Source organism: Centruroides vittatus, unplaced genomic scaffold (assembly GCF_030686945.1).
Source record: "Centruroides vittatus isolate TY-2023 unplaced genomic scaffold, ASM3068694v2 contig_392, whole genome shotgun sequence".
Taxonomy (NCBI): Eukaryota; Metazoa; Arthropoda; class Arachnida; order Scorpiones; family Buthidae; genus Centruroides; species Centruroides vittatus.
The window spans coordinates 1,466,851-1,491,471 of NW_027122208.1; the positions used below are offsets into that span (position 1 = coordinate 1,466,851).

Below are 24,621 nucleotides of genomic sequence, written 5' to 3' on the forward strand. Positions count from 1 at the left end.
TTAAAAGTATACATTTGTTTTAACTAATACTTTAAAAATGATCACATTATAAACTTAAATCAATTTTATATTTAAAAAACATAAAATGAGTGTATTAACATATACCAATATTTTTCAAACCATTCAAATACAAACTTTTAAATATTTCCATATAATATAAAATGGATTTACACCACTTTCAAAGAAAACGGCTCATGTAATAAATTAGAAAAATCTTAAACTTATTTATAGCAATTAATTTTTTTTTAGAATTTTTCAACAAATGCAGACTGACTTTGAAAGAAATATAGAAGGTTCTGGTTCTGTAGCTATAAATACCAGTGAACTTTCTGGTGGAGCTAGAATAAATCGTATTTTCCACGAAAGATTTCCATTTGAAATAGTCAAAGTAAGCTTTGCTTATTATTATTATTATGTTACTGGTGGATTGTGTCCTACTCAGTTGATTCAGATGTCTACTACTATATTAGATCAAGCATGAGGCATAGCTACTGAAGAAACTATTGTATGTTATTGGTGTTAGTTACCATAAGTACCTTTATCCATCTTTGATAGATAAGGTGCAGTACTTATGAAATTTAGTTACTAAGGGTCTGTGGAAAATGGATAAGTACAGTACCTCTTATTCATTTTCCATGGACCTTTAGTAACTAAATACTCAAACTTACTCATGAAATGATTCTTTTGATGTGTGTATTTTAATGTTTTGGGTGTTTGCAGTGTATGTTTATGATATATGTGATTTTGTTTTGTTTGTAAATAAGTGTGACATCTGGTCTGTTGTAATAGATTATTTTTTTGTGATTATGGCTTGATTGTAGTATATAAAGTTTGTTGTTTTCTAAGACTATCTGTAATGTTTATTTGTAATATGGTAGCTTGGTATGTAATAATTTATGTGCAAGCTTTTCACCTGTGTTTGTTATTGGTTATGTTGATAAACAGTCTGTGTGCTTTGCTATTATTGTTATACATTTAAAAAAAATTTATCTTATATTTTGTTACTTCACAGATGGAAGTGGATGAGAAAGAACTCCGTAGAGAAATTGCCTTTGCTATTCAAAATATATATGGTGTTAGGTGAATGTTATGAATTAAATTATAATTTTACAATATAATTAAATTTAAAAATTTTATAGTTTCTGTAATTATGAAAATTTATTTATAGAGTAGGCTTGTTTACTCCAGACTTGGCCTTTGATGCGGTTGTTAAAAAACAAATTGCTAAATTAAAAGAACCGTCTTTAAAATGTGTTGATTTAGTAGTGAATGAATTAGGAAATGTAATAAGAAAATGTACAATTAAGGTTTGATTTTATTTTGTTAAGATTATATTTGTTGAATATTTATGGTGATAGTTTTTTAAATTAAAATATATTAATTTAGATGAGTCGTTATCCGCGTCTTCAAGATGAAATTGAAAGAATTGTAACTGTCCACATCAGACAAAGAGAAATGACTACAAAAGAGCAAATTCTTTTATTAATTGATGTTGAATTAGCTTATATGAATACCAATCATGAAGATTTTATTGGATTTGCCAGGTTAGATTAACATTATTATTGTTAATAATATTTCTATTTATTTAAAAAAATTTTTATGTTTAATAAATTATAAATATGACAACTGCAAAAACAAAAAAAAAATGAACAATTCCTTAAATTGTTGTAAATTTATCAACTTCCACTGAACCATTTGTAAATATTTTAAATTAAGATATAACAAGATTACAAGAAAGATAATAAGCTTTTTAAAATCGATATGTTTTTATGAAAAATTGAAAGTAAAAAAAATTAACTCGTAATATTGATAGTTTTGGGACAAAAGTTGCCTCAAGTGTTTATTCAATAAAATAAAAAATTATGTGGGTTATATAAATTGCTTAATGTATATAATATGTTGTTCATAATTTTTCAGCAATTTTAGTAAATATCATTTTATTAAAATCTCTTAAAATCAAAGGAATTTTTTAAAAAACTTTTGTTTAAAGATTTTAAAAAATTTCTCTGATTTAAGAGATTTTAATAAACGAAATCATATAATACATTTTAAAATTATTGACAAATACTTAATATTAGTTAGGATTTTTATTTCAAAGTATCTTAAAATTATTTTTGAGTTTTACATAGTTATTATATATTGGCTTTTAATACCACTACACAATAACTATAAAATTTGCAAGATCCAAAATGTTAACAAGAAACAAATCTTACATCTGAGGTCATTAAAAAGAAATCAAAAATTATTAAACTAGAAATGTCAGTACTAGACGTTTTGACTACAAAATCAAAAATATACATCAACAACAACAACAAATATAAAACTCAAATGTTACAATTTCAGTTCACTAATTATTACAATAAATTGATTATTAGTAAAATTTATAATTATTCCACTATTCCAAAATCTCAAACATTTAACCTAATTAGGGAAAATAGCCTAGCAGGAAAAAATCCTTAATCTACACAATTTAACAGCAGAATTGAAGACTAGCTTTTTGTGTTGCTATCTTCTATTCTACTATACATATGGATGTTTTAACCAGTTGGTTAGTTTTAAATCTTCTCACAGCTGGTTATATAGTAAATAACACCAACAAACCTGTAAAATTAAACTGGCAAATATATTTTCAATATACTTTGACAAGCGCTTTTGCAGAGATCTGATGTATATGGTACATTGGTTTGACCAAAAGGTCTCAAAAAATGGCTGGCAGAGAATAAATATGATATACTGTACATAACAAAAAGCAGACAACCACCCTAGCAATATATGCTTCTGAAACTGTGTGGAAGCTAAACTACAGCAGATATGTTGGGTACTGTCCTTCACCACTTGGCTGCCCCATTGTGGGCCTGGCCGAACCCATAATCGGCTTGCTAAGAGAGGCCCTCTTAGTGTCCACAGGGTGGAAAGAGTTAAGAATGAAAATAAAAAAACTATAGCAGGCTAGCCTCATTAAATGCACCTTTCACACTGAGCAGATCAAAAATTTGGAGGTTCTAGAAATTTGTAAAACCAAACTAAAGGGAAAATACATCAATTTCGAGGAGGCAAACATCTCAAATGCTTGGAGGATTATTTTTGACGATCCCAACAACATTAATAACAAATAGAAATCAACTACAGTAAACTCCCGATTATCCGGGCTAATGGTGGGGAGAGGTGGCACGGATAATCCGAACTATAATTATTTATTTCTAAAATACAACATATTATACATTTCTAAGGCAGACAATTATTTTAACGTTTAATGCTCATTATTAAGAAAATCTGTGATTTTGGTTTGTTTGCAGGAATCTTTTAATGATTTTTTAATATCAGATCGAATTTTTCTAAGAGCTATTATGTCATTATACTCGAATTCCCATTGGTCGATGTACTCCAACAAAGTGTCAACAGAATTTAGGGCCATGTTGTGACTAATGAGATTGATAATTTCTTCTTCTCTACTTTCAGCTTCATTCTCTTGCTATTCTGGTTGAATGAGATTGGAAATAATATCCGCGTCACTCATTATTTGAAAACCTCCATCACATGATTCATATTCTAACCACTCCTCAGTATTTTCTTTATCACCATTTTCAAAGCCATATAAATTTGCACTTAGCTCACTTATTTCAGATACTGTTTCATTTGTCTTGGGCTTGATAGAATCCAAAAAATTACCTTCTACATTTGGTAGAATTTTCCTCCACCATCGAACGAGTGTTATTGGCTTTATTTTGTTCCAAGATTGAGTTACACCATGTATCGCATCCAGTATTGTCATTTTTTTTTCCAAAATTTAATCAAATCATTACCTTCATTACATTTTTAAAAAAATTAAATTCATGCACAGATGATCCGCACACGAATAATCGGGAGTTTACTGTACTTCCATTGGGATTTGTTACAAATATATTCGCTAAATTTTTATGTTAATATTAACACGAAAAATAGAAATTAAAATTAACACATACATGTAATTTTTATACTTGTTCCAATATTTAATTGTTAACACAGATGGGAATTTTGTATTTGATCAAATATTTAATCGTTCCAGTGATTTTAAAATTTAAAATTGCTCTTTAAACATTCCAAATTTTTGAATAGAACATTTTGACCTGAAGCAGATCCCAATTAAGATTGAAAGTGCTTGTCAAAGTATATTAAAAATATATTTGCTGATTTAATTTTAAATGTTTTTGGTGTTGGTTAGTTTGCTGTCATTTGACAATATTCTTTTATACATTACTGATTTACTGCTCAGGCTAACGATCTTTCACCGCTTGCATTGCTTATTGGAAGGGTTAAATAAATTCTCAGAATTATGTTTAAATTAGGGAATGTTGAAATAATATTTTCTTTACTTATAAAAGTCTTAAATTGTAATACTTCATTTTTCAGTTCTGCTAGGTTTAAATCTTGTTCATAACATTTTAATTCCTCTATTGAAGAGTCACTAACATCACTATCATGAAAAATTGTTTTGAATTTATTGTTAATAGTTTTATATCCCTCAGATCTTTTTTTAATGTTGCTAATTAAAGAATCACATACAACAAAAAAAATATTAAATTTAAAATGTTCTTTGCCACTGAATCTTATTTCATGTTCTGGAATTTCATCATAAAATAGTTTTCGTATTTTCTGTCGTTTTTTATCATTAGTATATGCAATATCTTTAACTTTTTCTGCTTTTTTTTCTAAATTGTCAAAATCATCTCTAACAGTTTGTATGAAATCTATCAATGAATCATATATTAAAACTGCTGTATTTAGGGATTCGTCTTTTTGTTGAAGTCTTGTTTGAAGCATCTATTCTCTCTAAAATCTTTTCCCATATAGTAAGTAACAGTACATACTCAAATGTATCAAGTTTTTTATGTAAATTGGCAGCTTCGGACCTTGTTAATGGTTTTTCATCTTTGCTTGAGGAACAATGACGTAAACAATGTTTAATTTCTTCATAATTTTCCTTTAAGGATTTCACAGCATCGGAACGAGCAGACCACCTGGTGTCACAAATAGGTTTAATACTCAAGTGTTTGCTCTTACAAAATTTTTGTAATGCATTCCATGTATGTGTAGAACTTGAAAAAAATACGCACAATTCCTGAACGATATTGAAAAAAGTGGTCATTTCCATGCAACTTTCGGCAGCAGCGTTTCCAATTAAATTTAATGAATGATTTGCGCATGGTATAAAATGGGCAGAAAAAATATGTTGTTTTATTCTGGATTGGAGTCCCTTATATTTACCTGACATATTAAAAGCATTATCATAACTCTGTCCCCGACAGTTAGTGATGTCTAAATCTATATTATTTAAAAATTCTAAAATAAGTTTCTCCAACTTTTCACCCGTATGAGAAAATATAGGTAGAAATCCCAAAAATCTTTCTTTTATACCACTTGGAAGAACATAGCGAATAATGACGGTCAGCTGATCTACGTGAGATATATCAGGTGTTGAATCAATAATTAGAGAGTAAAATTTGGCTTCCTTTATTTCGTTCACTATTGTGAGTTGTAAATCTTTCGATATAATAGAAATAAATTCATCACATATTGTAGACGACAAATAGTTTATAGTACCGGTGCCGCAGTTTGCATATTTTTTCATGTGTTCCCGCAAAAATGGATCGAACTCGGATAAATATTTCAAAGCACCTATATAATTACCATTATTTTCACTAAAAAACACTTCATTTTTACCACGAAACGCTAAAGAGTATGAAGAAATAAATTTGATTGTCGCTACCACACGTTTAAGTACTTCCCTCCAATATTTTTTTTTCATTTATAATTTGTTTTTCCAGTTCAGTGTCAATGCGTCCGGTAATTTTAGATCTTGTTATAAAAATTAAAATGGAGTTAATGTGGTCACTGGAGTTTTCATGCTCTGACAATTTTTTATGTACATTTTTCCAATCATTCGTCCCTTTTGTCATTAGCGTTGTTTGCTTGGAAAATAATTTACAGACGTAACAGTACAATAAGTTGTTGGTTTCAGTATAAGCCAACCAATCTCTTTTAACTTTTTTCCCGCTATTAATAGTTCTGAAGAAGGAGGCAATAGTTAATTTTCTTGTGATTTGTTTTGACCCTTCGTTGCATCGAATAGATGATGATTCCAAAGATCCATTTATTGATTTTGGTGGATTTTTTATATAATACTCTCGCATGGCGTCTGTTAAGTATTCTGGCCATAATGCAATATCGTTTACAAAACTCTTAGTTTCATCATTACTTTGAGATGATTTTAAATTTATATTTTCTCCTTTTGTTTCATCTTCACAAACGGAATTGCTTGGTTTTTCCTGCTGGTCTTTTTGCAGAATAGTTTCGGACACAAATGATGTTTCTGGAGTTTGAGCAGGTGAAATTTGTGAAAATGATGACGATTGTTGTAATTGTTCTCCATCTACAGTTAAAAATTTGTCCAACGATCTTTTCATTTGTTTTGCCACTTTATCTCGATCTGCTTTTCGTTTTCTTTTTTCACTTCCACTTAAATGTTTATAGGAACTCATTTTAAAAACCACGTACTAAAAAGAAAAAAGAAAATGATCTTCAATTAAATTTATTTTTACTCAATATCACAATCACAAACAAAATCACAATTTGTGGTATTTTATATTATATATTATTTTAATTAAATAATGTAATACTTTTATAAAAACTTATATTTTTATTTTAGAAATTCCAGAAAGTATTAACTATGAATCCAAAACAATCTATTCGCAATCGAGTCTAGGTACAATACTTAAGTCTTAATTGCACAATTTTCGATCACAACTCTCATAAGATGCAATACGTTCGGGAGACACTGATTTTAAATAGCTACGTTTGACTTTTTAAACACGTGCATAGTAAAGGCTCGATCGTATTTACACACATCGACACTCGCGGGCGTGGATGCATAAGCACGGGAACGCTCGTCCACACTTGTCGACTTTATCAATCAACGATTCGGCATAATTTGGATACGTTTCAGCAATAATTATGAATATCACGTTTCTGTTAAATACGAATAAAAATTAATTATAAAAATTAAAAAATTAAAAACCTAATTTTCGGGCCCCAAAAATTACGGCCCCTAGGCACGTGCCTAGGTTGCCTAGGCCTTAGTCCGCCCCTGGTTGGCCAGTGTTATTTTTAGTTTTAATTAATTTTTAGGTTTAATTTATTTAGTATTAATTCAGTTTTTATAATTATTTTTAAATAATATTTAAATAAAAATTATTATTTACAGGATTCCTACACACCTGGAAAGTCAGGGAATGTCAGGGATGTTCATTAGTGTGTGGAAAAAGTCGTGGAAAGTTAGGGAATTTGTTAAAGTTTGTCAAAAAGTCAGGGCATTTGTTTCCTTGGTTGTCTTGTTGATTTTGTTTGCTGACAGTATGGCTGATCAAGTATAGCTGTCTGCATGCAGCAAGAAATATTGTGGTGCAATGCAACCTATGAAAAGGGGGTGTCGAATATTTTCAGGATCCAAAATTTCACTTAAACATACACAAAATTTTCCCAAAATTATAGCATACAAAATATACAAGCATACAACAATATCAATTGTTGTTTTTAAATTTTAAAACTGCTATATTAATTATGCAGTATTATAAGTTTGAGAGAAAAATCTAATACTCTTAATAATCTAACTAGATAGTGTCAAAATATTTCAAAACATTTTTTATCTCTCACAATTTACACTTTCAATTTGAGGGCAGGTATTAATGAACTGATGAAAACAATGATAACAAAGAACCAAAAATGGTAAATAATACAATTTAAATTAATAAGTTATTTATCATTTTTATTTTAATAATTTTGATTGCATAACAAAACAATTTTTGATTTCTTAAACTTTTTTCATAGTTTATTAATATTTTATAAAGTTTGGAAAATTTATTAAGAGATAAATTTACTAAATTTATACTTTTGTATATGAATTATACAGAATTTTTTTACTAAAAATTAATGGCATTTTTTTAAAGCCATGAAGTTTTACAGTTATGAGCTAATAACAGGATAAATTATTTTTATTCAATAAAACATTTTAGTTTATGTAGATAAGACATCCAATAATTCTGTCTTTTTAATTTTATTTTTAATTTTACTAATTCGTCGATTATAAAAAATATATAACTGTTAATTAGAAAAAATAACCGGTTTAAAGAGTTTGAGAAGCAATAGTATATGTATGTAGTAAGTCAAGTGCTGTTTTATTTTGTTAATGTGCCATACTGTAAGGGACGTGAGGATCGGGGAATTTGCACAGAGTTCGTCAGGAAAAGTCATCGAATTTAAAACAAAAATTTGAGTAGGAACCCTGTATTTAATTTTGCTTGCAGTTTTGAACCCTTAATTACAATTTTTTTAATTAATTGCAACTTTTTTCTTTTGTGACATGACTATAGAAATTGTTTTAGTGTTTTTTTGCCTAAAAGATAAATTGTTTTATAAATTTGTCTGCTTTTTAAAAATTTTTAAAATTTTAATTTTAAGCGCATTAGTATTAATTGAACTATTGGGCTACCTAGTATATTTAACCTCATAATGTGCTTAATTCTGGCATTTACTTAAGTTTTAATTTATAATCTTTATTCCAGTTTTTAAGCAAGTAACCACAGACAAATATTTTGAAAAAAGTCTATAAAATATGAATGTAATATATTAAAAATTATTTATAAGAAAGAAATTTAAAATATTCATTTTGAAAATTATTGAATTTAATTTTATTCACTCTTTACAAAATAGTTAAGATAAAATTTTATGAATTAAAATTTAAAATGTTTTATTTAAATTACACTGAACTTAAAAGGTTAATTTACCAGTATTATTTTCTCAATTTGTGTACTGTGTAAGTCTCTTTCTTGTGTTTGTTATTAATTTATAAAATATCCTTTCTTTCAGGGAAGAAACTATAAACAGAGGGTAAGAATTTCTTTGTAACAGTGGCATTTCTATTTCTTCTTTTAATTTGCATGTCTCTTCAAGCAGTTTTTATCCTTAGATGTGTTTGGTGTATTTCTCTGTATGATTTTATTTTTATGATTATTGAACTAATTATATTATTTAATATTTAGTTCTCAGCAAACTACAGATGGTACTGGTATGAAAAGGAAATTAGGAAATCAGGTAATTTTTTTTATTTTGATATTTGAAATTTAGAATATATTATTTGTTAAAATTACTTTAAATAAATATTTTAACATTGAAATTGGAAATAAAAATTTAATATCATTTGTATTGTTCAATTTCTCATATTCTCTTGATCACTTTGGCAAACTTAGATTAATAAGTTTCCTTTTTGATGATTTAACATTGTAAAGTACTATTTTTAGTATCTTAGGAAACCGACACTAACTGCGGCCGGTAAAACTAACTTCCGTTAACCTAACGGGTACTTTACGCGGATTCGAGATTAGTTTGCCAGGCCTGGGCTTTTTCGCTTGCACCGAAAAGAATTAGTAAAAATAACGACAAATATCGAGTCAAAGTAAAAGTTCCAAATATATTTAATTAGTAAATAGAATTTATTATGTACAATTGTCTATAATCCAAAACAAAATTTATTAACGAAAATCAACAAGTCAACCCGACAATAAACTCAGCTACTTAGCTTAACTTAATATTAATTCCCCTTTGAAAATTCGACAAATCAAATACTTAGGAACTATGAACAGAATCTCTTACGAACTAAACGTCTATTCGTCATCTCACTATACTAGGAACCTATTTCCTCAATCTTTTCGCTATCGTCAATCGAATTCCTCTTTAACACCTTGGATCGCCTAATTCTCAATCTGGACTTCGACCAGGAATCACCTCGCTCTTCTTCGGTTCGACGTACTGGTTTTATGCTGTGAGGTGACGTCACAACTCAGCTGGGTTACTCCCCTTATTTACATACTTAGTTTTCTAACATTAAGTTTCTTTCTGGCAGTTTTAATTTTCCGACAAAAGCTTATAAACCGTTTACAAAGTATTTAGCACAATTTTCTGGGATGTTATTACGGTTTAGTAAGTATTTCTTTACTAGTGAGTGCGGGCATTCCCCCCTCCATTTTTTTTCTCTGCGGACCGTTTATCTCCGCTGGGCAGCGCAAGTGCGCGAGATTTTTTTCCTACGGCGCTCGTTCCTTTGTGAGTTGGTTTATCTTCTTTTTTTTTTTTTTTTCGTTACTAATAAGAGAGTGGTGGGGAACCTTTGTCCTAAATAAACATAAGCCTCAAACAAAATATAATAAAACGAAAAAATAATGATAAAATAAAAATAACACTCGGACTCAGTTCCTTACAACGTATGAAAATATTTTTCAATAAACACTCAGATTCTTTAAATATATTGACACAACCACCTTATGTATCTGAGAACTAATATTTATTATCCTACTAACATTTTCTACCTGTTCCACAGGTCATCCTCAGGTATTTTTGAAATATTTGGAATGTTTCTTTGTATCGGTTCCAGTTTGAACATTATGTGAAACAAAATTCAAATTTCTATATCCATTCGAACAATTCGTTTAAATATAAATATATGAAAGATAAATAGAAAATAAATAAATACATGGATCCAAGTAAATTAAAATAACATAAAATAAAATAAAACAAAATAAAATAAGGTAAATTAACATAATAAAATATTTCAACACAATAAACCTAATTATATGGACCGACTGCATGTCGAGATTAGTTTCATATAGATTGGGTAGATAGAACATATATAGAACATATTAGATTGGGTTATGATCAATCATACACTTCCATGCTGTTGGTAAATTTGTGGCATCTTTATAGTTCAAACAAAAATATTAACTTACACTGGAATTAGAAAGAATTATACAAATTGCCACCTTTTTAAATACTCCAGCAAATAATTTAATATTGTAAAAACGTTTTCGATCATCTTTAACGATCTTCGTCAGTTAAACGATAAAGTAAAAAGAACATTACAGAAATAGAACGTAATAAATTAAAATTACAAAAAATAATAAATGCGCATGCGTGTACAATGTTGTGGGCTTAGGGGAATAAATACAAAATAAAGATAAGGATATAAGAAATAAATATATAAATAGCTCAACAGTTTTGCGTTAAAAAATTATGGTCTTCTAATAATTACAATTTATCTTCATAAAACAATTTCCATGCTGTGGACAGAGAGTTGGTGTCCCTATGATTGATACAAGTTGTTTTTACTTGCGCTTTATAAATTTCAAGTTTTTCAAGATGTTTGATAGAGTGCTTGTTAGACGTGGGTCTAATAATGGCAGCCTGGTCCCATATAACTCCAGCAAGCATCTTCATATCTTCAGGATAGGCTGCTGACTTGGTATGTTTCCAGTCATTCTTTAGCTTTGAAGGCAAAATATATAAACATAGGAAAGGTGTGCGTGCCCATGGGCAGCCCGATGTCCGGGTTACTTTGTGAATTGGTTCTACGTAAATTAGAACAGATTACAGTTAGGAATTTTAAAGATGAAATAATCTTATACAAAAGATACATAGACAATGTGTTCATTTTATGGAAGAATGACAGAAGAATACAGCATTTTTTGAATCAGATGAATTCCGATGAGGATGGCTTAAAACTAAAATTAGAGCAACTTAGTAAAACAGAAGTGCATTTTTTAGACATTAACATTACATTTGAAAATGGTTCCTTAACCACTAAGGTATACATTAAACCTACGCACAACCCATTGTACGTTCCTTCCTCGTCCAACGATCCGCCTGCTTACAAACTGTCGGCATTTAGGGCTCTTATTAGAAGGGAATTTAATTACTGCTCTAACATATATGACAGGTGGCAAGGATTAAATAGGATCAGAACCATTACTGAATCCTTAGGATTTAAAACAGAAATTGTTGAAAAGGTAATAAGATTGATATCTACTCAGTACCTAATAAAAAGATCGGAAACCCACTCGATTGTCACCAATGTGTGAGATCCCGGGGAGGTAAGAGTTTGTCGTACCTCTTTTTCCCGTGACTCACGTGTCCAGGATGGCTGTTACGTCGACGGCGCGTTACGCGTTTCGCGAGTGGAGGAGGAGGAAGATTGGGGCCGACGAGAAGGCGAAGCCGACAGTCAAGAAAGACACCATTTTATAACAAAAACAAGATTTATTACTCGAAACGAACAAAACTACACGTCTACACGTCTACCCTCATAAACAAAAGGGGTCCGGAGAGAGAGAGTTTACAAATATATGCTCATACCTCTTAACGAGTCCGTAATAGACAGAGTCCGGTAAAAGTCCCGGTAGGTTGATATTCACTCCGAAGTGACGATAAAGTTTGGCTGATGGAGAGTCCGGTAATGGGCCGATGGCACGTAGAGCTTTAGTATTCGTACACAGGGCAATGGCACTTAAAGAACTTAGAAACTTTTTGAGAGTCTGGCGGATGGCGTAGTGCACGTCGTAAAAGCGAGACGAAGAGAGCCCCTAGGGGGGGAAGGAAGCGTCTTTTATAAGTTTTTGATGGGAAAACTTGTCACGTGATCGAAAACGAATCACTATTAGGGCCATAGGTGTTCCCGGGATATTAAATAAACGACTAGTTCGGACGCTAACTATAAACCATCGTGCAAGATGATCTACCTGCTCCGAAGGAATAACGGTTTGTTGATAGTTACGGGACAATCGTTGCCATTCGAGGGTCAACAATTTCCCGGGTATGGAATGTTGTTGATTAAGTTGTTTATAACTGGAGTGAACAAATTCAGAAATTTCTAGGTTCTTAACTTCCAGATTTCACATTCACTCCATGCTTTCTTTAAAATCATCACTTAGTTAGTGTGATTTTAAAAGATTTGATTCATAAGCAGGGGGTTAGAGGTATGTTTACAATTTAGATTGATATATTACTCTCTCTCGGAAAGGATTAGGTTAATAGGTGACATCATTGCGATAATACATAATATCAAAGTTGTTTACAAAATATATATCCCGACGCGTTTTAGACGCGTGACAATATTTATTACTCGAGGTTAGGAGAGGCGAGCGTCTGGAGTTCTTGGAAGTGGTTGGGTGGGTGGATGACGTCATCGTTGACCTAGGGTCGAGACTGCAGTTCAAAGTTCACATGAGTTGAGACTGTTTGGTGGAATTTCTTTGTTCGCTGGAATTGGGTGGTGTGTAGTACACTATCACAATCTTGGATGTTTGGATATAAATTGTTCTGGATGGGCAAGACTCGTAGGTAAGTTGATAGAGTTGTCCGTCCACGTGGATAAATTAAATTCGGGTGGATAGTTTTTTTGCTTGGTGGATCGGTTGTAAAGTTGCGGGAGTCAGTCATCTTCGGTAAAGGTGATGAAGACACTGTTCTTGGATTTAAAATAAATGTTAATAAGAAGTTATTTGGAGTTATGAATCCTTGAATTCCGGATAGAGGTATGCAAGGTTACATAAAAAGGTTATTTTACTCTCTCTCTCGTTAAAATAAGATTCAATATATATCTAGGTTAGTATGAGAAAAAAAAAATCCCGTTAAAGAGAGTTAATCTACAATTCTAGGATACGAACTAAATATTAGAATCGTTCGCGACAAATCTATGAATATAGGTATAAACGTTAGTACGTTAAAATGAGGAATAAAAGGGAAAATGGCGGTGTGGGGATGACCTTGTTAATAGGATTGAACAATAGATTTTTGTTTTCGTGGAGTCGGGTTGCCTCGGGGGTTTTCTTCGTGAGAAGTGCCCGGTTGTGCACTAGGTGAAGGCGGACTTCCGTCTCCGTTGAAGGCGGTTTCTTCGTGTTCCTCTTCCGGTGGAGGTTGGTGACTAGTCGCACGGGTCTTCTTGCATCTTGAGTACTTCTTGCATCGTGAGTAATTGCGATAACTATAACATAAACAAAGTCCCGTGAGGATAGCGCCTAGACAACCAGCAATAATGGTTATTATTAAAGATGGGTAAGTTATGGGAGATGATTTTGTTGGCTCCCGTAACAGGTGATTTAGGTCGTATTGGACGTTGTTCAAAGAACGGTCTGCTAATCGAATATCGTAGTCCGATGTGAGTTTCGGGAGGTCAGGATCCTTAAGGCGTTTTTGCAGCAACAGGATCTCAGATTTGTTGACGATTTGTTCTAGCTGTGGCACTATTAATTGTTGTGCTATCTCCAATTGTATGGTGGTCTGCATTCGGAACGGCGAAGTAAGGACGAATCCAGGTACATAGCCGGTGCATGCGTTTGGGAGATGGAGTATTCCCGTTTTGTTTAATTTATGAGTAGTGGATGAAAATGGAGATTGTTGATGTCGAGTGGGACATCTAATAGTTAGGGTGAGAGGATTTGGAATAGAATAAATCCATGATCCTAGTTGATCAATCCTCTTAAAAATTGGCGGAAATTGTGGAACGATTTGGCGGGTACAAAGGTCTTTGACCGTGACTTCGTTGCCACTAAATAGTGCATATTCACAACTTTGTTGAGGGAAACGTCGAATAGGTCCGTCTACGGAACAAATAGGAAAGTGATCCATTTTGCAAATTATTAATTCGTAGTGTTGTAATAACATATAGGACTGTCTGTCCATGGATAAGGCGACTATAGGGTAATTAGTCTGGATTTGTACGAATGTATTTAGATCAGGTATGTATGTAGGAAATTTGATAATTTCGTACATATCGAAGTATCCACTAGGGGTGATCAATGGGATCTTAGCAAAGATTCTCAACTTGCCAGGTACTGCTACAGCCAGGGTGGTAATCCACTGGTAGTATTTAAATAGCGTGTCAGGTCTTATAGGTTCGACCATAGCGTAACCTTCCGGAAGCTGTAGTTGAATGTCTCGGAGGGTACGTAACATGATTTCTCGTGATACGAAATAGGTGCTTAGTTGACCTTTTTCTAGTATATCAATCGCCTCTCGTAAGGCTACTAGTTGGAGATGGAACTCTTGAATAGAGAATTCGAGTATCCGACTAATTATTTCAAACGCAAGTTCGTAACTATAGCGATTTAATAGCTCTTTAAATGATTCTTGCCGTTTGAATAACACGTAGATTTGGTGTCGATTATTTTTGCTGATATTTAGAGTATCATTCAACAAGGTGGCTTGTGAGCGCAGTAAATGAATAATTCTCTCGTTTTGTTCATTGATGTTAGAGATTTCGGCATTTAAGGTTGTAATATCTTCGGAAGTAGCTGTTCCGAAGAGGAATTTTAGAATTTTTCCTCCGCCGTCTATTAAACCTCGCTTGGTTTTTGGGATTAAAGGCAATGTGATTAAAGTGGCGAGCTCTTGATATTCTTTATGATGGTTAAGAAATGAAGCTCGCAGCAATTCGAAGCCTTTGGTAGGAACATGTTCTTGGGATTGAAGCTTCGTGTCTAAATACTCCAGAGATTGGGAGATAAATTGAATTTGGCGCTCTAAATGTTCGAAGGAGAGTTCGGTGACCAACGTCCAGTGACTGGCGGTCATTAAGAAATTCCCTCGATGTAGGAAGACAACTCCTTTGGTGAATTCCTGTTGTTCTGAATACAAGATCATCGTCGTGAGACGGAAACTTTGAAGAAGGAAATAAGCATGGAGGAGAAGCATGTTGAATTTGTTGCTGAGGTGCGTTTTATATCCACCTTCTGGGGGTTGTATTTCTTCCCCTGTAACAGGGAAAGGGTGTTAGTAATAATTGATCCCCGTGGCTTTTATAATGAAGTAGCTTTCCTTATTGAATAAATAATGATAATTTTCAAATGATGAGGTTCCGTTAGGTCGAAACGGGAAAAATCGAGCGCTAAAAGAGGGGTTTACGGAGATAGGTCGATTATCTAGTCGCGGAGGTCGCGTCGAACGAAAAAAAAATGGACACGCATTCTGGCATAATATAAAAAACACTATTTTATTAAGAGAGTACACCTATTTATGAAAATATTAATTATATATATATTGGGCGTATATATGCCATACATGGTTACACGGTTACAAGTATTATGATACATTAAGTGATGAGACTACAATATAGGTATAATGCAAAAAGGTGGCGGAGAGGAATATAGATAGCTAATTAGTGATGTGGGGTGGCGCTGGGCCGATCTTGCGGCCCGTGACGGTCGGGAAGGGAAAAAGAAAGACCAATAAGACACCGACAAGACGATACGGGTTTTAATTAAGATATCTCTACCGTAAGTCAAAAAGGAGAACAAAAGAGGTAGGATTGTGGGTTAAAGAGAAGACGATCGACTGGTCGCGGGGGAAATAAAACGCGGGATGCGGCTGCGAGTGGGTCTCGGAAGCACCCACGGCTGGTCGGGCACGGGCCCTTGACTCCGAAGGGCATAGGGAGGAGTGGTCTCTTGCTCTTCCGGTTCAGATGAAGTAACTTCGCTCTCTAACTCAGGTTCTTCGCTCTCACTTTCACTCTCACTTCCGCTCTCACTTTCGGATTCAGGTTGTTCTTCCGGTTGCGGAGTGGGAATAGAGGTCAAGATAAATTCGTCCCAAGGGTCAATGGAAATATTAGTTTGGGGCGCCGCCGTAACTGTTTCTTGTGTCGGCGGTAAACTGGACTGATCGGCCGTCATATCAGTTTTTAGATTAATCTCCTTACGAGCAGTTGTAGGTTTAATTCTGTCGGCATGAACATGTAGTGTTCTTTTGGTTTGGATATTTTCTATTTTGAAATTGACGGGTCCTAAAATTTCGACAATACGATAAGGTCCTGTCCACCGGGGAGCTAATTTTCGCTTTAGGCCTTTAGGCGTGACGACTTCCTTTAGTAGTATTCTATCTCCCACTCTATAGAGGGGTGGCTTATTTTGTCGGCGGTGTAGTTCCTGCCTCGTCTCGGCGGCTTGTTCGGCATATAGTTGAGCTGTTTGATGAGCGTGTCTCATTCGTTGACGTAATTCCGAAGCGAAATTGTCTTCTACGTCATAGGAGACCGTGGCAGGGCTTGTAACTAGATCAAAAGGGTAGGTTGGATCTCTCCCATATAGTAGGAAAAATGGGCTGTCATTAGTAGACGTATGCACGGAGGTGTTATATGCGAATAAGGCATAAGGGATCCACTCGTCCCAGTCTCGTTGATCTTGAGAGACATAATGAGATAGTATATCAACTAGAGTTTTATTAAATCTCTCCACCACACCATTGCAGGCTGGATGGTAGGCGGTAGTAAGGAGCCGCTTTATGTGTAGCAATTCACACACTTCTGCGAACATCTTAGAAATTAGGTTCGGCGCTCTATCAGTTAATAATTGCCTAGGAGTAGAGTGTCGCAATATGATGTGAGTGACAAAGGCCTTAGCAATTGTTTTACTACTTACATCCGGTAGTGGAATTGCTTCCGCATATCGAGTAAAATGGTCAACAAATACTAGGATATATTTGTTGCCGTTTGTCGTAAGAGGGAGTGGACCGACAATGTCCATTGCTGCTCGTTCAAATACATGAGAAAGGGGGGCAAACAGTTGCAATTCGGCTGCTGTCCGTCGACCCGGTCGTCGGTGCTTGGCACAGCTCTGACAACTTAGGCAATAATTCCTGATTTCCTTTGCCATTTCGGGCCAATAGAACGAGTTTGCGATTTTAGTACGCATTTTTAATTCTCCTAGGTGACCGGCTAGTGGATTATCATGGTAGGTAAACAGGATATATTCCTTTAAGGCGGTAGGTATAACAATTTGTTCCCACCAATCCACACGTTTTTTATTCCTGCCCTTGTGGCAGAGGGCACCCTCCTCGTTGATATAATAATCCTCTAGGTTAAGATTATTATAGGTTCCTGTAGTTACACCATCCTTTAAGGTTTGGATAAGGGGTCTCCATCGATCATCACGTTGTTGCGCATTTATTAATTGTGGCACGGAGAAGATGGGTTCAACCTCTGTTATTTGACGTATTGGGATACGACTAAGGGCGTCCGCATTTCTATGTGAAATTCCGGCCTTGTAGATAATATCAAAATCGAATTCTTGAAGGAAAATGATCCATCTCGATAATCTAGAATTAGTAGTAGAATCCTTACAATCTAATAACCATCTCAAAGGTCTATGATCTGTGACAATAGTAAATTTTTTTCCATAAAGATAGGGTTTAAAATACCTCACTGCCCACACGGTGGCTAAGCATTCTTTCTCAGTAGTGCTGTAATTAAGTTCGGGTTTCCTTAATAATCGGCTCGCATAGGCAATCGGCTTCTCCTGGCCGTTTTCTTCCTGAGATAATATCGCTCCCAGGGCGAAATTTGACGCATCGGTCGCCAAAATAAAAGGTTTTGTAAAGTCAGGGGACTTCAATAATGGTGCCGACGTCAAAATTTGTTTAAGAGTTTCGAAGCTTTCCTGTTGCTTAAGGCCCCATTCAAACGGCACATCTTTCCGTAATAAATCAGTCAAGGGTTTAGCGATCGTGGCATAAGAGTTTATGTGCCGCCGATAATAGCCAGTGAGTCCTAGGAAAGAGCGGACTTCTCGCTCGGATTCAGGTCTCGGGAATTCTAGAACACATTTTATTTTGTCGGGATCGGGTTTTATACCCTGTTCTGAAATTTCGTGACCCAGAAATTTTATCTGGCGTTGCAGGAAATGGCATTTCTTAGGTTTTAATTTTATGCCTGCTTCTCCGAGTCTCTGAAATATTTGTTCAAGTCGTTTTAGGTGACTAGGGAAGTCTGGACTAAATGTTAGTATATCGTCCATGTATACAAGACATGTCTTTCCTTTGAGACCATGTAAGATGAAATCCATCGACCTTTCAAAAACCGCAGGACTTGTTTTAAGACCCATCGGAACCCTATTCCATTGATAGTGGCCGTCTGGCGTAGAGAATGCGGTCTTTTCCTTATCACCTACTCCTAATTGCCAAAATCCTGAAATCGTATCCATCGTCGAAAAGTATTTCGCTTGTCCCATTAGGCTTAGGGATTCCTGCACTAAAGGCAGAGGATACGGGTCTACTTTAGTGATTTTATTTAGTTTACGATAGTCTATTACTAAGCGTAACGATCCGTCCTTTTTCTTAACTAGGAGAGCAGCCGAACTCCAAGGGGACGTAGAATGTTCGATAATATTATGGGCCAAGAGGTCATCTATGATATCGTTTAATTGTTGGCGTTGGGCGTAGGGAATGCGATAAGGAGGCGAATAGATAGGTGCCGCATCGCCAGTATTTATTGTATGTTGCACAATATTACAGTAGCCAAGGTCATAGTCATTCACGGCAAAGACATGCCTATATTTATATAGTAAATTTAAGAGATCTCGTTTCTCGTTCCGGGGGACGCCAGTCCAATCAAAAAGGTGGCTCAATTCTGCTTTCGATAGGTTCGTGGATGCCCCTTCTTTTATAGTATCTGCGGGCTCACTTTCTTCGATAGCCTCAAAGAAGGTGCCAACCTTACCATCTTTCTCTAACTTAATTGTCTTACGAGTGTCATTACGAAGACGTACGGGAACTTGTCCCTTTTTATTTGGGGTCACCAACAAATTGACTCCTGAAACTCCTTCCTGAGCGAAGGAAGCAGTTTCGATTACTCCGACTTTACTAGGTCGCTTATCGCCAACAATTCTAGCAGTAACTATGTTCTCTGTCATAGGGGGAAGTTGACAGGATTCAATTAACACTACTCCTTTTCCTTCCTCCCGATCTGTTGACCGGTACGACCTTTTCGCTGAGCCGACATTTTCCTCTAGTGGAGGAGCCTCTGTTCTCTTTCGTGTTCTATTATCTCTATTCGGGCCTCTTTCCCTTTGTTGGTTCTGTTGAATCCTTCCCGCTCTTTTATTATTCCCTGAGGTTTGAATAGGTATCACTGTCTGCGGAGGGATAGTTAATTCTCGGCCCTTTAAATCAATACAGAATCCCTTGTCGGTTATCATATCCCGGCCTATGATGCCGTCACAGGGAGAGGTGACATCGTGATCAACTAGGCAACAGGCAAAGGGGAAGCGCAGATTTCCTATCTGGAAAGTAGGGCTAATAATACCGTAGGTCTGAATTACATGTCCCGTAGCGCTTCTAAGGTCTGTTTCTTTGTTATGATCTATATGTACTCTTTCTTTCATAGAGTTAGCGAAAACCTTTGATAAAAGTGAGACCTTCGCACCAGTATCTATCTGCACTATAGCGGGATTGCCACCTATGTAACAGTCAAATGTAGCTTCGCTAGGTGCGGAAGTATAATTAGTGATTCGTACTGAGGAGGTTCTTCGATTTCGCTTCGAAGGAGTCCTATAAGGCGGACATTCTAAGTCAAAGTATGAGCCTCGGATCTCTCGAGAGGAAAAAGGAGGGGTCCTAGAGGCTTTGCTAGAGTTAGATCGAGGTCGTCGTCCTTCTACACTACGTACATTGCCCTTCCATTTGCCTCGATTTTCTTCAGTAGGCTGCGATCGAAATCTGACCCTATTTCTCTCCCCTTCGGGTTCACGTCGCCTGGGTGAATCGTTTCGCATAAAGCGGTCGCTAGGATTGCCGTTTCGGCAAGCGGGCGAGCGTTGGTTCTGGGTTTGATTGAGATTCCATTTTGACTGACCGAAAGGGCGGTCACCTCGGCGATTAGGGGAGTTCGACCGATTCGCGTTACGCCTAAAATGCGGATTATTATTGGGATTGTTATTGTAGGAGTTAGGAGTATAGCCTCCTCGATGATTTCGGCGAGATATAGGATCTCTAGAGCCGAATCGAGGAGAGTTTCGGATTAGTCCGTCCATTCTAGCCTTTAAGTCCTCCATCGCTGACGTTAGTTGCGCTAACTCCTCCTGAGATGAGGTTTTATCGCTTTCCCTTACTGTTCGCATGATTCCTCTTGGATGCGCGGTGAGACTTTCGATTGTTTCCTCACTGATCGCGGCTTTTAGAGCCTCATCGAATGTCTCAGCCTCACGGCTCATTACGCGCTGCCGGATTCTTATGTCTATTCCGTTCAAAAATTGCGCTTTAAGCCTTTCATCTAACTCCTTCCTCTGAACTCGTTCAATAATCGCGGTCTCGGCGGCAGTCGCGCCAGGCTCCGGCGTAATTTCTATCTCCATCGCCAGTGCTTGGAGTCTAGCAGCATAAGTCTGTACGTCCTCGTCCCTTTTCTGCACGCACGCATAAAATTTAGATAATCGAAAGGAAAATGGCTCCCGTTCAAAACGCGCTATCATCAATCGCTTGAATTCGTCGAAGTCATCCACTTCTTTTATTCTTCGGTCCTTTCGGACGAATTCTCTCGCGATACCCGTAAGTTTTAATTTTGCCACTGCCAGCATCTGGGCCTTGGACCATGCCGCTACCTTAGTAACATCGGCTAACGAATCAAAAAAGTCCGTTACCCGAGGGCCTCCTGCTTCTCCCGAGAATACGGGTAATAGTGGTATTATTCCGCCTAAACCTCCCAATGTAAGGGGATTCGGTGCCGGATTAGGATTTGGGTGGGCTGGCCCAGCCGCATCGCGGGGATCGTCTTCCATTATGTTATTTCGTTAGTTCTTACAACTAGGTCGGAGATTCTAGTACGACCCTACTCCTATGATTCCTAATTCAACTCAATTCGACCTCTCTCCCGACTGTGGCTGTTTTTCGCCTTATCGATTTTTCGAAAAAGTCGAGACCCCACTCCTGCAAACCAATATGTGAAATCGGGGGTGCCTAAAAGGACGCCACCCCTTCGATTGTCACCAATGTGTGAGATCTCGGGGAGGTAAGAGTTTGTCGTACCTCTTTTTCCCGTGACTCACTTGTCCAGGATGGCTGTTACGTCGACGGCGCGTTACGCGTTTCGCGAGTGGAGGAGGAGGAAGGATTGGGGCCGACGAGAAGGCGAAGCCGACAGTCAAGAAAGACACCATTTTATAACAAAACAAGATTTATTACTGAAACGAACAAAACTACACGTCTACACGTCTACCCTCGTATAAACAAAAAGGGGGTCCGGAGAGAGAGAGTTTACAAATATATGCTCATACCTCTTAACGAGTCCGTAATAGACAGAGTCCGGTAAAAGTCCCGGTAGGTTGATATTCACTCCGAAGTGACGATAAAGTTTGGCTGATGGAGAGTCCGTTAATGGGCCGATGGCACGTAGAGCTTTAGAATTCGTACACAGGGCAATGGCACTTAAAGAACTTAGAAACTTTTTGAGAGTCCGGCGGATGGCGTAGTGCACGTCGTAAAAGCGAGACGAAGAGAGCCCCTTAGGGGGGGAAGGAAGCGTCTTTTATAAGTTTTTGATGGGAAAACTTGTCACGTGATCGAAAACGAATCACTATTAGGGCCATAGGTGTTCCCGGGATATTAAATAAACGACTAGTTCGGACGCTAACTATAAACCATCGTGCAAGATGATCTACCTGCTCCGAAGGAATAACGGTTTGTTGATAGTTAGGGGACAATCGTTGCCATTCGAGGGTCAACAATTTCCCGGGTATGGAATGTTGTTGATTAAGTCGTTTATAATTGGAGTGAAATAATTTAGAAATTTCTAGGTTCTTAACTTCCAGATTTCACAAAAAGGTAATAAGATTGATATCTACTCAGTACCTAATAAAAAGAAGGCAAAAGAGAATACAAACAAAGAAATTACTAAATTCACATATAGCAGAGGAATGTCCAATATTATGAATGAAGTAGCCAACTACAAGAGTACAAGATTAATATATAAATGGGCTCCCACGATTTATAGTCTACTTAGAAACAACAAGGACAGGATAAAAGGAGGAGGAGCAGTCTGGAGTGTACAGAATACCATACAAAAATGATCAACTAGGGCTAAATAAAGAATATATTGGTGTCACCAACAGGAAATTGAGTAAAAGGCTTAAGGAACATGTGTATGATATAAGTAAAGGGTACTACAATACAACACTATCCAAAGTAGCACAAACTGAAGGTTCGGTGATTGATTGGAATGAAGCTAGGATTATTAGACAGGTGTGCTCACCATCTTTAGCAATGACTTTGGAAAAATTTGAAATATATAGATCTGGCAGTACGGGGAAACGTTTGAACTATAAAGATGCCACAAATTTACCAACAGCATGAAAGTATATGATTGATCATAACCCAGTCTAATATGTCATATAGCATGCAGTCGGTCCATATAATTAGATTTATTGTGTTGATATATTTTATTATGTTAATTTACCTTATTTTATTTTATGTTATTTTAATTTACTTGGATCCGTGTATTTATTTATTTTTCTATTTATCTTTCATATATTTATATTTAATGAATTGTTCGAACGGATATAGAAATTTGAATTTTGTTTCGCATAACGTTCGAACTGGAACCAATACAAAGAAACGTTCCAAATATTTCAAAAATTTCAAAAATATTTGAGAATGGCCTTTGGAGCAGGTAGAAAACATTAGTAGGATAATAAATATTACTTTTCAAATAGATAAGGTGGTTGTGAAAATATTTTTAATAATGTATTGTGATATAAACTTTATGTAAGTAGAAGTAAAGGAACAAATAGCTAAAATAAGAATGAAATTTGATAAGATAACTTGTAGAAGACTGTGTTTATAATAAGAAATTGTAAATTTTGAATTTCAATTTTCTCAATTTCTCAATATCTCAATTTTTTGAACAAATAATGGATATAAGGACAAAATAAATGTAAATATTTTTAACAGGAAAATAATCATGATTACTGGATTTTGACAAATATATTTTTAAGCATATATTTATTATTATAAATAATAAGATTTCTTCATAGAATAAAAGAGACAGCTTTAGATTGCAATTTATAAAAAAAATTGAGTACATGATGAAATATATTAATAAAATTGTTGTTTTTAAGGTTATCAGAAAAGGTTGGATGTGTATTCATAATATAGGGATAATGAAAGGATCTAGAGATTACTGGTTCATATTAACATCAGAATCTCTTTCTTGGTTTAAAGATGAAGAAGTAAGTACTTTTACCAATTTCATTAAATACCTTGGCAGGAAAATACAATAATATAATGATTAATATACCAAGCAGTTTTCTGAGTATGATATCATAGCTCTGTGTATAATTTTCATTAGATTTCAACTGACCTTAAAGAAAACAGACTTTCTTTAAGATCCGTTTAACAGTCCTGTTAATAATTTACATCCAAGTTGACAAATATAATAAGAATTGAAATAAGGACAACAAGGCAATAATAATTAGATAATTATAGTTTATGAGAAATAAACTATATGTTAAAATTTATATAATAAATTCTACAATCAACAATCATAATAAAATTATATAGTCATCCAACATTAATTAAATAAAATAAAATAATCTATTTTATACATTATATATACAAATACATACTGTGTGTGTACAGTACATATAACAATATTTTTCTGTGTCATTGTACAAAAAATTTATTCTAATAAATTCAATTTGCACATGTAAATTTATCATATTTTTTAACACAGCAAACTATAAATAAATCTTCTGAGATTACATTAATAAAATAAGGATAAGTGACATCAAATTCATAGTAGTTAAATCAATAACTTTCTTTTATTTAACACATTTCATGTATATTATTTCAATTAGCATTTATGTTTAATTCGAGGTTTCCCTTGAGTACAAAAAGTTAAATGATTAACTAATGTTAAAGAACCATTACATTATAACTTGATTTCCTGAAGAAGTAAATTTTGTTGTAATTTGTTTGTAATATTTCAAAATAATA

General features: G+C 34.8%; 1 protein-coding gene across 4 annotated transcripts in view; it reads left to right on the plus strand.

The window, feature by feature from the left end:
* The window catches only part of LOC136975971 (dynamin-like), a 104,200-nt gene that overhangs the window by 64,095 nt on the left and 15,484 nt on the right, over positions 1-24,621 (plus strand). For 2 of the 4 annotated variants that reach the window (XM_067271159.1, XM_067271160.1), the window contains exons 8-14: positions 250-388; positions 1,013-1,080; positions 1,169-1,307; positions 1,387-1,544; positions 8,902-8,922; positions 9,075-9,126; positions 23,745-23,855. In XM_067271159.1, the coding sequence (XP_067127260.1) occupies positions 250-388; positions 1,013-1,080; positions 1,169-1,307; positions 1,387-1,544; positions 8,902-8,922; positions 9,075-9,126; positions 23,745-23,855 (688 nt within the window). The remainder of the gene's footprint in view (positions 1-249; positions 389-1,012; positions 1,081-1,168; positions 1,308-1,386; positions 1,545-8,901; positions 8,923-9,074; positions 9,127-23,744; positions 23,856-24,621) is intronic. The other 2 variants (XM_067271161.1, XM_067271163.1) reach the window with 1 other exon arrangement.